This window comes from Plecotus auritus (genome assembly GCF_963455305.1).
Source record: "Plecotus auritus genome assembly, chromosome: 4".
NCBI lineage: Eukaryota > Metazoa > Chordata > Mammalia > Chiroptera > Vespertilionidae > Plecotus > Plecotus auritus.
Genome location: NC_137775.1, coordinates 105,863,290 through 105,875,866, shown reverse-complemented (window position 1 = coordinate 105,875,866; position 12,577 = coordinate 105,863,290). Strand labels below are relative to the sequence as shown.

The 12,577-nt window shown below is 45.3% G+C and overlaps 1 protein-coding gene across 3 annotated transcripts in view; it reads right to left on the bottom strand.

The window, feature by feature from the left end:
- Nucleotides 1–10,796, bottom strand: part of NCAPG2 (non-SMC condensin II complex subunit G2) — an 89,191-nt gene extending 78,395 nt beyond the window's left edge. For all 3 annotated transcript variants that reach the window (XR_013960372.1, XM_080664140.1, XM_080664141.1), the window contains exons 1-6: nt 10,687–10,796; nt 8,696–8,805; nt 5,504–5,692; nt 5,082–5,196; nt 2,457–2,611; nt 1,057–1,191 (exon numbers count right to left, since the gene is read on the bottom strand). Coding sequence is in view for 2 of the 3 variants with exons in the window: in XM_080664140.1 (XP_080520266.1) it covers nt 1,057–1,191; nt 2,457–2,611; nt 5,082–5,196; nt 5,504–5,692; nt 8,696–8,773 (672 nt within the window). In the remaining variant the exon portion in view is untranslated. The remainder of the gene's footprint in view (nt 1–1,056; nt 1,192–2,456; nt 2,612–5,081; nt 5,197–5,503; nt 5,693–8,695; nt 8,806–10,686) is intronic.
- Nucleotides 10,797–12,577: the final 1,781 nt, after the last annotated feature.

The following is a 12,577-nucleotide window of genomic DNA, read 5'->3' as shown; positions in this document are numbered from 1 at the left end:
CAATTTACAATAGCTAAGATTTGGAAACAGCCTAGGTGCCCGTCAGCAGATGACTGGATCAGAAAACTATGGTACATCTACACAATGGAATACTATGCTGCCATAAAAAAGAAGGAATTATTACTAATTGCAGCAACCTGGATGGAACTGGAGAGCATTATGCTAAGTGAAATAAGCCAGTCAATGAAAAATACCACATGATCTCACTCATTTTTGGATAATAAAGAACATTATAAACTGATGAACAAAAAGATAGATAGAGGCAGTAAAGCATCAAACAGACTGTCAAATTACAGCAGGAAGGTTAGGGAGAGGTGGGGGAGATAAGAGATCAACCGAAGGACTTGTATGCATGCATATAAGCATAACCAATGGACGCAAGACATTGGGGGGTGAGGGCATGTATGGGAGTGGGGTGGGAGGGGGGGATGGGAAGATATGTACACATGTAATATCTTAATAAAAAAAATGGGAAAAAAATAAAGATAATTAACCTAAAAAAAATAAAAAATAAAAATAAATAAAGAGGAAAACAAAGAAAAAAAAAAGCAGTCCACAGCCCTAGCCTGTTTGGCTCAGTGGATAGAACATCAGCCTGTAGACTGAAGGGTCCCAGGTTCGATTCTGGTCAGGGCACATGCCCGGATTACAGGCTCAATCCCCACTAGGGGGTGTGCAGGAAGAGGCTGATCAATGATTCTATCATTGACGTTTCTATCTCTCTCTCTCTCTCCCTTCCTCTCTGAAATCAATTCAAAATATATATATTAGCCCTAACTGGTTTGGCTCAGTGGATAGAGCGTCAGCCTGCCGACTGAAGGGTCCCAGGTTCGATTCCAGTCAAGGGCATGTACCTTGGTTGCGGGCACATCCCCAGTGGGAGGTGTGCAGGAGGCAGCTGATTGATGTTTCTCTCTAATAGATGTTCCTAACTCTCTATCCCTCTCCCTTCCTCTCTGTAAAAATCAATAAAATATATTTAAAATAATAATAAAAACAACTTTCTATTAAAAAAAAAGCAGTCACAAATATACCAGAAAAGAAAATCCTATTTACCTCTTCTTTCTTGATATAATTAACACTTATGAAGCACTCAAGTAGCATATTTTTAATTTCTCTACTTTCCTCCAAATCATAATCAAAGCAATATAAAGCTTGATGAACATGCCAAAGCCGACTTATATCTGCACCCTAGGAATGACAAAAAAAAACAACGTTAAAGAGTTTTTCAATAATCAGTAAGGTCACATTTCAAGTTAACAATAAGAATATTTTATATCATAATTATAATTCTAGATTATTTGTCAAAAAGGAAGAATGACAAGAGAAAACAGACTTAAAAATCTGCAAATGCCTTACTCAAACCCCCCGCCAAGGAAACCAAACCCCCTCACTCAAACCCCCCCAAAATTTGCAAATGTCACTTGCAACTCCATAGAACACTTTTTTTTAAAAAATCCTCACCAGAGGCTGTTTTTATTGATCTTATTTTTTTTTAGAGATAGAGGAAGTGAGGGACAGAGAAACACTGATGTGAGAAACATCAATCCATTGCCTCCCCTACACACCCCAACTGGGGATCGAACCCCCAACCTGGGTCAGGTATATGCCCTGACCAGGAATCGAACCCAAAACCTTTTAGGTGCGTGGGTCAACGCTCCAGCCAGTGCTGCCCAGCAGTTTCCAGCGACTGTGAAAACATCTGTTTCTGCACTGTCCAGTGCGAGGGTCATTAGCCCATCAGGCTATGGAGCAACTGAAACGTGACTAGAGCAACTGAGGAACCAAACTTTTCATTTTCTTCACTTTAAATTTAAATAGCCCCATGTGACTACTGGCTACCACAGTGAACAGAGCAGGTGTCGAATACTAGGAAGATGTGATTTAAAAGCTAAAAAAAATGGCCGGAAAAGAGATTTAAAAAAACAAATCAAGGATGGCTTAAGGATCACTCCTAGGGCAGCAGGAGAAGCTATGTAGGTAGCTGAGGGTCCTATCATCAAACTGAATGTTCCTTGGAGGCCACTCACTGATGGAGCAACATCAGTAGGCCCGAGCTTTCTAGAAAGCTGTTGGCAATGTGCGTGAAGAGTTCCAAGTTCAAATCCAATGACCTACCAATTTCATTTCTAGAAATCTGCCAGAAGGAAGGAGAGACATGAGGTGGGGAATGTCAGAGAGAAATTCCTAAATATCCCTAACATAACAATGATCACCTTGGGTGGTGGAATTATGAGTGATTTTTATCTTCCTCATTTTTTTTTTCCCTGATTCAGGTGTCTTTTTCTGGATTTCTGAACTGTATACCCAAGATTACAGGATGAGAAACAGCCAAGTTATATCCAACCTTCAAACACACTGTCCGTAGGTCCCCAGACCTGGGCTGCAGGCTGAAACAGTCCCTCCCCCCCCCCCCCCCCACTTCAGTCAAGTACACATTAAACAAGCAAACATACAGTTTTCGTCTGGAGGCTCTTCCTGAGCAGCAAGGTGAAAGCAGTCTTCCCCATATCCTCTTTGGCAGGCAGGCCCTTCTCCCACCACGTCACACACAAGCCCTGGATGGAGCTCTGCAGCTTTCGTTCCGATTCAGGTAGTGCATACAAAATACCTAAAAGAGAGAGCCCAGTAACTGTTCCATTGGTAAGGAAAATCAGTATTGGTTCAGACTCAATAGTATAGAGCAGTGATTTTCAATCTTTTTCATCTCATGGCACATATACAATAAACTAATTACTTGAATTCTGTGACACACCAAAAAATACTATATTTTGCCAATCTGACAAAAAAATAGATATAATTTTGATTCATTCATACTAGATGGCTATTGTGTTGGCTGTTGTCATTTTTTTTTTTTTTTTTTTTTTTTGACAATCTAAGGCAGAAGTGGGGAACCTTTTTTCCTGCCAAGGGCCATTTGTACACTTATAACATCATCTGCTTAATATAATTCACTTGATATAAATTTATGTTGCTATGAAAAAAGCTCCTAGATTTATTGAATTTTGATTCCCGCCTGGGGTTGCCTTGGCAGAGCCAGCCAAATGATTTTGCAGGCCTTATACAGCCCATGGGCCAGATATTCCCCACCCCAGATCTAAGAGAAAAGCAGTCAGATCCCCTGATTAAACAGGCAGGTATTGCATGTTTTAAAAATTCTTGCAGCACACCAGTTGAAAATCGCTGGAATAGAGTATGATAACTTATAAAGGTTTGCTAAGCAAATATTAGTTTATGTTTGACTTGCCAAAGGCTTACATACATTATTTATAGGATACAAATGATGTTAATTAAAAAAATTTTTTACTATGGTTATAAAACAGACCCACTAGAACAGGAAGACTCAGAGAGGGCATGTTGCCAAACCCCCACTGAAGAGACAGACGCTAGGCCGTCCCAATGTATGTGCAGCGACACCCCGTAACAATTCACAGCAGAGCCAGCTCACGTCCGTGACAGAGAATCCACTGCAACTACCCCTCGGTGTGTTGGCCTCAAATTCTAGCTCTTTGGTGGAAAATAGTAAAGCAACTATTATAATGAATACAAAAACTACGGTGTTTTTAACAACAGAAAAGCTCAATAATTAAAATACTAATAATGCACCCATAAGTATAATCCATAGATATCTGAATGCCATCATACTAATGTAAAATTCCTGAATTCATGCAAAGTTGGAAACAACTACGATATCAGCACCAACCATTTTACAACAGTTATTAGGAGAGGGTGCAAATAAGTAAACTATGGCCCTAACTGGTTTGGTTCAGTGGATAGAGCGTCGACCTGCAGACCAGAGGGTCCCTGGTTAGATTCTGGTCAAGGGCACATGCTTGAGTTGCGGACTCGATCCCCAGTAGGGGGTGTGCAGGAGGCAGCTAATCAATGACTCTCTCTCATCATTGATGTTTCTAACTCTCTCTCCCTCTCCCTTCCTCTCTGAAATCAATAAAAATATATTTAAAAAATAAATAAGTAAACTATGGTAACATTCACAAAGCACCTGGGAGCTGTTTTCGTATTGATTAGTGACACCTTCTTAATAAGACAATTTCAATGCAAGAATTATGCATACAATGGCGCACTAAACAGATACAGGAATCTAGGTGATGCTGAGAAAAAAGAGCTTGTTGAGAGAAGGCAACACATGGAGCCACTCATAGTCACATAGTGGGGGTGAGGGCACACAGGAGATTTTTCTTAAAAATCATGACTTCAAATTACTTTTATATCCATAAAATCATTTTATATAATATCTTATAATCACATATTCTCCTTAATTTAGCCCAGGCGTCCTCAAACTACGGCCCGTGGGCCACATGCAGTCCGCCAAGGACATTTATCCGGCCCACCAAGTGCCGCTGCCTGTCCTGCTTAGCAGCCGACTCGTCCCGGGCCCGCAGTGCGCATAGGAATTTGTTCATAGTTTTTTTTTAAACTATAGTCCGGCACTCCAACGGTCTGAGGGACAGTGAACTGGCCCCCTGTTTAAAAAGTTTGAGGACCCCTGATTTAGCCTACTATTCCTCCTAAATTAATAACTACAGTTTTGTAGGTTAGTTAAAACTTGAGAAATACCATGACATAAATTTTAGTATAGGAAAACTCCCGTAAGAGTCAACAGTATTCTTAAGAACACGGTCATACATATTTAAAGAAAAAGGTGCAATGTCACAACTGTTTGGTTAAATTTAAACTATGGCAGGAATCACCAGCTGAGACTTTAGAATCAGACCTTTTCCCCTTAATAAGCTAGTATCATTGGTCCTGTAGGTCACGTGAGACCTTCCTTAAAACCTGCACACAACAGCAGTCAGCGGCTCAATTACGCTTAGTTGCACCATCCGAAACATTTACATGCAGCTTAAATTAAAGTAATTACTTAGGACAGCCCTGAAAGAATACTCTGCTCCTGCATGAAGTAAAAGAGCCTGCTTGCAACATGGTGCCTTAGCACCACTTCGCTTCAGCATCGCTGCTTCCTCCCAGAACTCACGGACCACCAGTGGTCCGAGGACCACCGGTTGACGACCGCTGGTTTAGACACTTCTACACATGCTTCAAGACAGCAGGCAACTTACCATTCAATATAACAGCACACTCCAGTAAGGCCTCATAGTTCTCACTCTCATTTATTACAGACACAGAAGCAAGAATCACAGATGTAATTGCATGGGTTATTTCTAGAGTTTTTTTCTATAAATAAAGAAAAATCAAAATATGAGTGCATTAAAATTAATGTAAAATTCAAGCCACGCTTTTAGCTTATTCTAAAAAATGAATTAAAGTTGAATACAAACAAGTCAGTTATCCATTAAAACACAACACTGACTAGATTAATAATGGAGGATTATAAAAGAGTAAAACTATAATAAGCAATCTTCTAATACTCTTGTCTTCTAACTTTAAATTTTTCTTAACTTAAAATTCAACTATACACAATAAACAACTATCTTTTAACAAAGAAAAGGGAAAATATTGGTTTTTGAAAGACCAATACTACCATTTTTGAACGGTGGTCTGTTTCCATATTGCCTTCCCTCTGGGCTTCCAGGGCCTCCCACCCCTCCACGGGGCTTTCTAACAGCACATCTGTTAACAGCTTCTTGAGCCTCTGCCAGAGCTCTTCTTTCTGTTTCCTTGATAATTCATCTAGTAATTCATTTAGGTTGAAAGGGTCAGAAGCATCTTCCTGTAAAATAAATAGCAAGTGTTACATTTCAAACACAAAATATTAGTTCTAGCCTTTTCATAATGGCATCAAAGAAAAAGCTTAACTGCTAACTAAGTTACAAGTTCAAGCGCTTGGTTAGAGTTTTAAAAATCTATTCCTACCAGGACAAAGTACAGGGTATTGAGGCAGAAAGCAGCAGATTCCTCCTCCACCTATTCAGCTCCAGTATCCTCATCTTTGGAGTTTAAAATTTCACCCACTTAGCAAAAATCCTCCCTAAAATCAAGCATCCAGATGCCCTCGTCTCCAGGCCTAAAATTGGCTTACAGAAGTGTGCTGGAGCTAAAACAACAGCGCAACCAGGCCAACTGACTGCGCTTTAACTTTCCGGTCTCCATCCAGGCTTCAGCCCTCAACACCCATCTTTCGAGTCTTCTATAAACATCATTCTCTCCCATTAGCCAATGAGACTATTTCAGAGCCTCTCAATGACCCTTAAAAATGCTGATCCAACCACCACTTCCTCTGACTCTGAGCAGATGACCTCACCTCCTCTTTGACATAGCAAACAGAGGCCATTATCAAAGGACAGAGACTCGCAGGGGTCCTCAAACTTTTTAAACAGGGGGCCAGTTCACTGTCCCTCAGACGGTTGGAGGGCCGGACTATAGTTTAAAAAAAAAACTATGAACAAATTCCTATGCACACTGCGGGCCCGGGACGAGTCGGCTGCTAAGCAGGACAGGCAGCAGCACTCGGCAGGCCAGATAAATGTCCTTGGCGGGCCGCATGTGGCCCGCGGGCCGTAGTTTGAGGACGCCTGGCTTAGAGGGACTCCCTGTAGCCAATCTGACAATAGTGAATTATATATAATCCATGAATAGAGTAAGAATCCATGGGGCCTCACTGATAACACACACACAAATAACTAGCAGCACTGGCACACTACAGAATGCCAATGGAAAAATACAGAAGGAACATGGGGTTGGAAAAATCACAATTTTAGTGCCATTATAGTAATAACTGATTCATGTAAGAATCATCATTGGGTGCTAAACCCCGTGTGTGCAAGTACAATGAGAAGCAGGGTGGTTGCCTAGTCTTAGTACTTCCTGCAGGTTACTTATTAACTGCAAAGCTTCAGTGGAGAAATCTGGGACACCCACCCTAAGTCACAGTCAAAATTACAGCACCAATAATGGGGCCTCCCTGGCATGTTGCTGCCAAAACTCCCAGTGAATTTAACCAGATCATCAAACAAAGGCAAAGAGAAGAACAGGCCACCAAGCAGCTCCCCTCTTCCCCAGGCTCCCCAGCATGACGGGGGAGCTGGAACGACACTTCGTCATCATGGTACAGGGTAATCCTGTGTCCAACATGCTACCCAGATGTTGCTAATTTTTGCCTTTAGATTTTAAATCAATATTGACTTAGCTTCATCATCATCAATGTAGTTTATGATTTTATTTAACACTATGGTACGCTGTTTGCAACAATTTTGCATTTCAAAACACTCATGGGCTGCTTGTCTCAAACAAATCACCTACCTCCTGCTAAGCCGGACATGTAACATCTACACAGTTTGCCATTATGGACACCTCCGTGGTGATGTGTGGCCTAGTTTCTGCTGGTTATTTTTAAGTTTACAGGACATCATTTTATAATACAAAACCATTTTATAAGCTCATTTCTCTCATAAAGAAAAATAACTTCATACATGTTTACTAGCAACAAATTTATTATATTCCTCTCTAATTCTGAGTTATCACTAGTTTGATCACAGTGCATGGTCTTGAGCCACACGTGCCTCTTCTGTCCAAGGTCACAGTATTTAGAGCCAGTGCCTTAAACGCTGGGGTTCCTCAGAGCCTGTGGTGGGCTCCTTTCTCTCATTCCACTGCAGATGACCTCACACCCGCCCATGACTAAGCTTCCACTGGAGCTGATGACACCCAAACTTTCTAGCCCAGGCCTTTCCCGGGCTTCACACACACTACATCTGCCCACTGGACACGTCCTGTGCAAGTCCCCCGGCAGTCATCCCACACATCCAAAACTGAGCTCTCTTCTCCCCCAAACCTGCCCTCTGCCCACATTCACGACCTCATGGATGACTCTGCAAGTCAGAAAGCAAGGACCCTCCGGGCCCTCTTCCGGCCCATGTCCAATCAATCCACAACACCAGCACCCCCCTCCCCCCGCCACCTCAAAAGTCACCCACACTTCCCATTTCCATGTCCTACTTCAACCACCTCGGTGAAGGGCACAGCTCCTCACTGCTTTCCGCCTCTGTGTACCTCTCCTTCAATCTATTTTCCACGTGCAGCCAAAGGGGCATTTCCAAAGGGCAGCTCTGGCTCTTGTCTCTCTTCTGCCCACTAGCTCTCTCTCCCTTTGTTCTCCTGCACACAGGTCGGCTCAAAGCCCCCATGCCCTCAGGATGAGGTCTCAACTCCTTCACATGGTGAAGAAAGGCAGGGCTCAGCTCTTGCCTCCCCGCGCTGCACTTCTGCGCTCTACCCCTACCGAACCTTCATGCTCAAACCCAATGCGCCTCCAATGGCTAACTTCCCTGTATGTCCAGAGCTGAGCTTCCAGAGCCTTTCCCAGGGGATGAGAAGCAGTCCTTTGCTGGATCTGCCCCTCCCCCATCCTTGCCCCTTCCTCTGCTGTGTTCACACCTGGATCCACTGTGACTAACCTGAGGACAAAGAACTATCTTGTCTTGCTCAGGACTCCCTCACCATGCCACAAGGCACAGAGAAAACAGCAATAAACATGTACGTAAACAGCAGTGTGTTACCTCCCTGAGCGTCCCTCAGCATCTCTACAGAAAGCAGAAAATGCAATTTGTGAGTAGCTGTCCATCAGCAGTTCTGTATTGGTAGACTTTGGTTTTTTAAATAAACCTTGGTCCCTACGGATTCACAGAGATGACTATATTTCATTTATGGACATAAGTTTAGAAAAATGTTTTACATTAACAGTCAAAATCACAATAAAGCTAAACCTAAAACTTACATCAAGTTGAATGAACTGCAAAAATTCTCCAATCAGCTCCTTAGACACAGCTTGAACAAATATTTCACGTTTTTCCATGACGGATGAAACCGCGCATTTATTCTGTAACCCTGGTGGAGAACACAAGCACATGGAAACTTGCATTTGCAATTATATCTTTTCCTACACAATGTAATTTGGTACTAGCACCCAAAACTGCAAAGAAATCCCTCTATACCTATGGTAGACAGTGTCTAACAATATTCTGACAAAAAACAAGTCATATCTAAAAATTAATTTCATTTTCATCATTGTTAATGAAATTGCCAACTAAGGAAAGAGAAACCCACATGGCCCCAGGAGGTGCCCTCAGTACCTCTGCAAGGTGGGCACCAGGTGTGCCAGCTCAGTGAAGATTAGGCTGATCCGGCTGCTAAATGCTGAAGAGGCTCCCTTTCCAAAGAAATTTCCAGTCACCGCTGCTTGTTTTTCAGTGCGGAAGAGGGTCCCCTGGGAGCATGTCAGCATGAGCAGCAGGTGTGCCCAAGCCCAGCACGCTGCTCCCAGCCCCTATGGGGACCAAAGCTCAAAGGACTGGGACTGTGCCACCTCCTTCCCAGCTTGTGTCCCCCAATAAACTGTGTTTTCCATCAAAATAGCCCTGCCCTGTCTGAAAGACACCAACCAGAGATGAAGTCACAGCCAACAGACAGGGGCGGACAAAAAGTACGTTTACACTGTTTGTATGGAAAAACACCCAGGCTATGATTATTACAATAGCTTTATTAACTCAAAAGAACCGCACATTAAACCTACGTTTGCCCACCCGTACATGCCATGGGGCTCCTCCCTTTAAAAATACATGAAAACCTGCATGGCTCTACACAGAGCAATATAGACGATCACTGGGACCAACAGCAGTAACTCGGGACGAAGAGCCAAGTAAACATAGGGTCCCACATCGGAGGGTCTCCAGCCGTGGGCAAACCACAGCCCGTGGGCCGGATCCGGCCCGTTGGGCTGTTCTATCCGGCCCTCGGAGCCAAAAGAGCGGAGGGTTCTCTTGCTCTCCCCTCCGCTCCTTTACTTTGAATTTATATTAGTTCACACAAACACTCCATCCATGCTTTTGTTCCGGCCCTCCGGTCCAGTTTAAGAACCCATTGTGGCCCTCGAGTCAAAAAGTTTGCCCACCCCTTTTTAGTCACTCTAAACTAAACCAACGGAAGTAAAAAATAACTTCCCACATAAGTGCCAGTGAAGTCTGGCCCTCCTTCCTCACCTGGGGGTGGGGGGTTGTGCGCTAACTTCCTCTGGCCAAGCACAGCCACAGCTGCACAACAGCAATGGCAGGTCCCCACTCACGCCTTTACAAATAAGCGACATGCCCAAGAGGTGTAGCCAAGTACAAGGAAGCCCATCTTCCACTGGGGGTCTGGGAACCCTGCGCCCTCTGCTGGGACTCAGTCACTTCTGCCACCCACTTCCCCAACCGCTTCCAGGGTGCGGGGCCCTCTCACCAGCAGTTATCAGCTCCTCACCCCCAAGAACAGAGGCCCCATGGGGCAAGACATTCATCTTAGAACTAAGGGATGCTTGACAGCAGGCTCCCCTGCACACAAACCAGGACTGCTCTCTGGGTCAGACGCAGGGCAGGGCTGGGGGTGCTCTGTGAGGTCAGTCCTGGGGGACCCCGGCTGGGGTAGCTCTGTGGGGTCAGTCCTGAGGGGGCCGAGCGAGGGTCCTGCTCTCCGGGTCAGTCCCGGGGGCCCGGGCAGGGGATGCTCTGGGGGTCCAGGGGTCCCTGCCCTCTGGAGTCTCGGGGAGCACGGCTGTCGAGCGCCCAGGCCCAGGTGCTCGCCGGTCGCGCCTCCTCAGAGACGCCAGCCGGGACGTGGGTTCGGACGCGGCCCACGCAGAGGATGCGTTGCTGGGGCTTGACCCGCCCGACCCCCGCCGTCTCTCCGCCCCTGGCCCCGAGCCCTGGGCGTCCCGGCATCCCCGGCGCTCACCTCGTCCTCGGAACCACCGTTTCCCGCGTTCGGAACAGATTCAAAACCGCCCGCCCGCCCTCGCCAGCGACGCGATCCTCACGCCCTGCGCGTCACCACGCGCCGCTCTCGCGAGAGCCTGGCGCTACTGGGCGGGGCCACTGGGGGCGAGCCCCGCCCACCCGCGCTCCACACACGCCCCGCCCGCTCGCGCTCAGGACCCCGCCCACACGCCTGCCCGCCCGCCCGCGCTCCATTCCAGCACTCACGCCCGACCGCCCGCCCGCGCTCAGGCCCCGCCCACATGCCCGCCGCCCCTCCCGCCAGCGCTCTGTCCCAGCACACACGCCCGCCCGCCCGCGCTCAGGCCCCGCCCACACGCCCGCCGACCTGCCAGCTCTGGCCCCGCCTTTTCCATAAGCTTGGATCCAGGCATTTTCAGTCTGAAGTCAAAATTTAGTTTTATCGTTTGCTTAAACGGATGCAGTCTTTGATATAATTATAAAGACAAATTCTTCAAATAAAGATGTCACCTCAGTCTATATATACTCAATGAAATCAATATTCTCGCAAAGGGGCACCCGGTACTTAGTGGATCCAGTCTCCCACTGAATCCGCTCCGAATGAAGGGTCTCTTCGCTGTGCAGTCTGTGAATCACGTCTGCAGCAAAAACATATATATGTATTAGTACTTTGTCACCATAATGCTCTAGCTTTGACAGCTTCCACATGTATGAGGGATGAAAATAAATCAAAACCATATAAACTAATTATAAAATTTAAGTATTGATTAAATTTGAAACTAAAATTTTGTTGAAGCACACCTTTCAATGTTATGCTTTAGACTATTTTAAATCAATTTATGTTTCAAAGGATGAATATTCTATTCTAATTTTTCATGTTTATAGATGTAAATACCCGAGAAAACTTGTTCACATAAATAGCACAAAAGTGAAAATTTAATAGAAATGTCACACAATTCCTTGAATATATTTTAGCTAAATACCAAAAACCACACACTGGTTATCATCAATTTCTGTTAATTCAGTTTGTATCAGCTAATCACTTGATTGGGCAAAAACTTGGGAAAAATCTGAATTTCAAAAAGGATTTTTTATCCAAGTCACTTGAAATCATTCACTTTGTCAGATTCTAGGACATTTACCAAGAAACCTTTACCCAGATACACTGAATTACTATTAACTATATTGGTTACTCTTTCATTTCAAGACACCTTTGTGAATACAATATTTTTTAAATAAAAGCTTTATCATTTACTTTGTATGTGTTTCCCACACTTTGGGGAGCTACAGATTTAACTCAGTTTACAGAGAATATTTTCCAAACTGTTGAGCCAGTCGACCAAAGCAGAATTAGCTGTCAGGAGAGTCTGGGAGAGCATTGCCAACTACTGAGAAAGAGTGGTCTCCGGGGTCCGGCTGACCATCCGGGGCCCAGGGCGCCCAGCCGCCCGTCCTCATTCCTGCCGCTGAGGCAGGCCTTGGTAGAGGGCTGTCACCAAGGGTCCAGCACAACCAGTCTGGTCTGAGACCCCCTCCCCCATCTCCTGAGGTTTTGTCTTTCCTCGTAAGGGGGGAGGGGAGCCCCAGAAACCCAAGTCCCCTGTCTGTCTTGACATGCCCTGTCCTCCCTGCCCTGTTCAAGCTGGTCACCACACAAAGCCCACACTCCCAGGCCATCTCCCCACATGCTCTGCCACACCCACTTCTTCCCCTCTCCACTCACCCCAGAGCCTGAAAACCTCAGTTCATTGACAGCCAAGGTCCTGTGTGCTCCACCTGCTGTCCACCCCCGCATCCATGCCTCAACAGCGTCCGTGCAGCCACAGCTTTCATTCTGAGATGCCCAGAGTGGACTCTGTCCCTGACTGACCCCAAATTAAGTGGAGGTC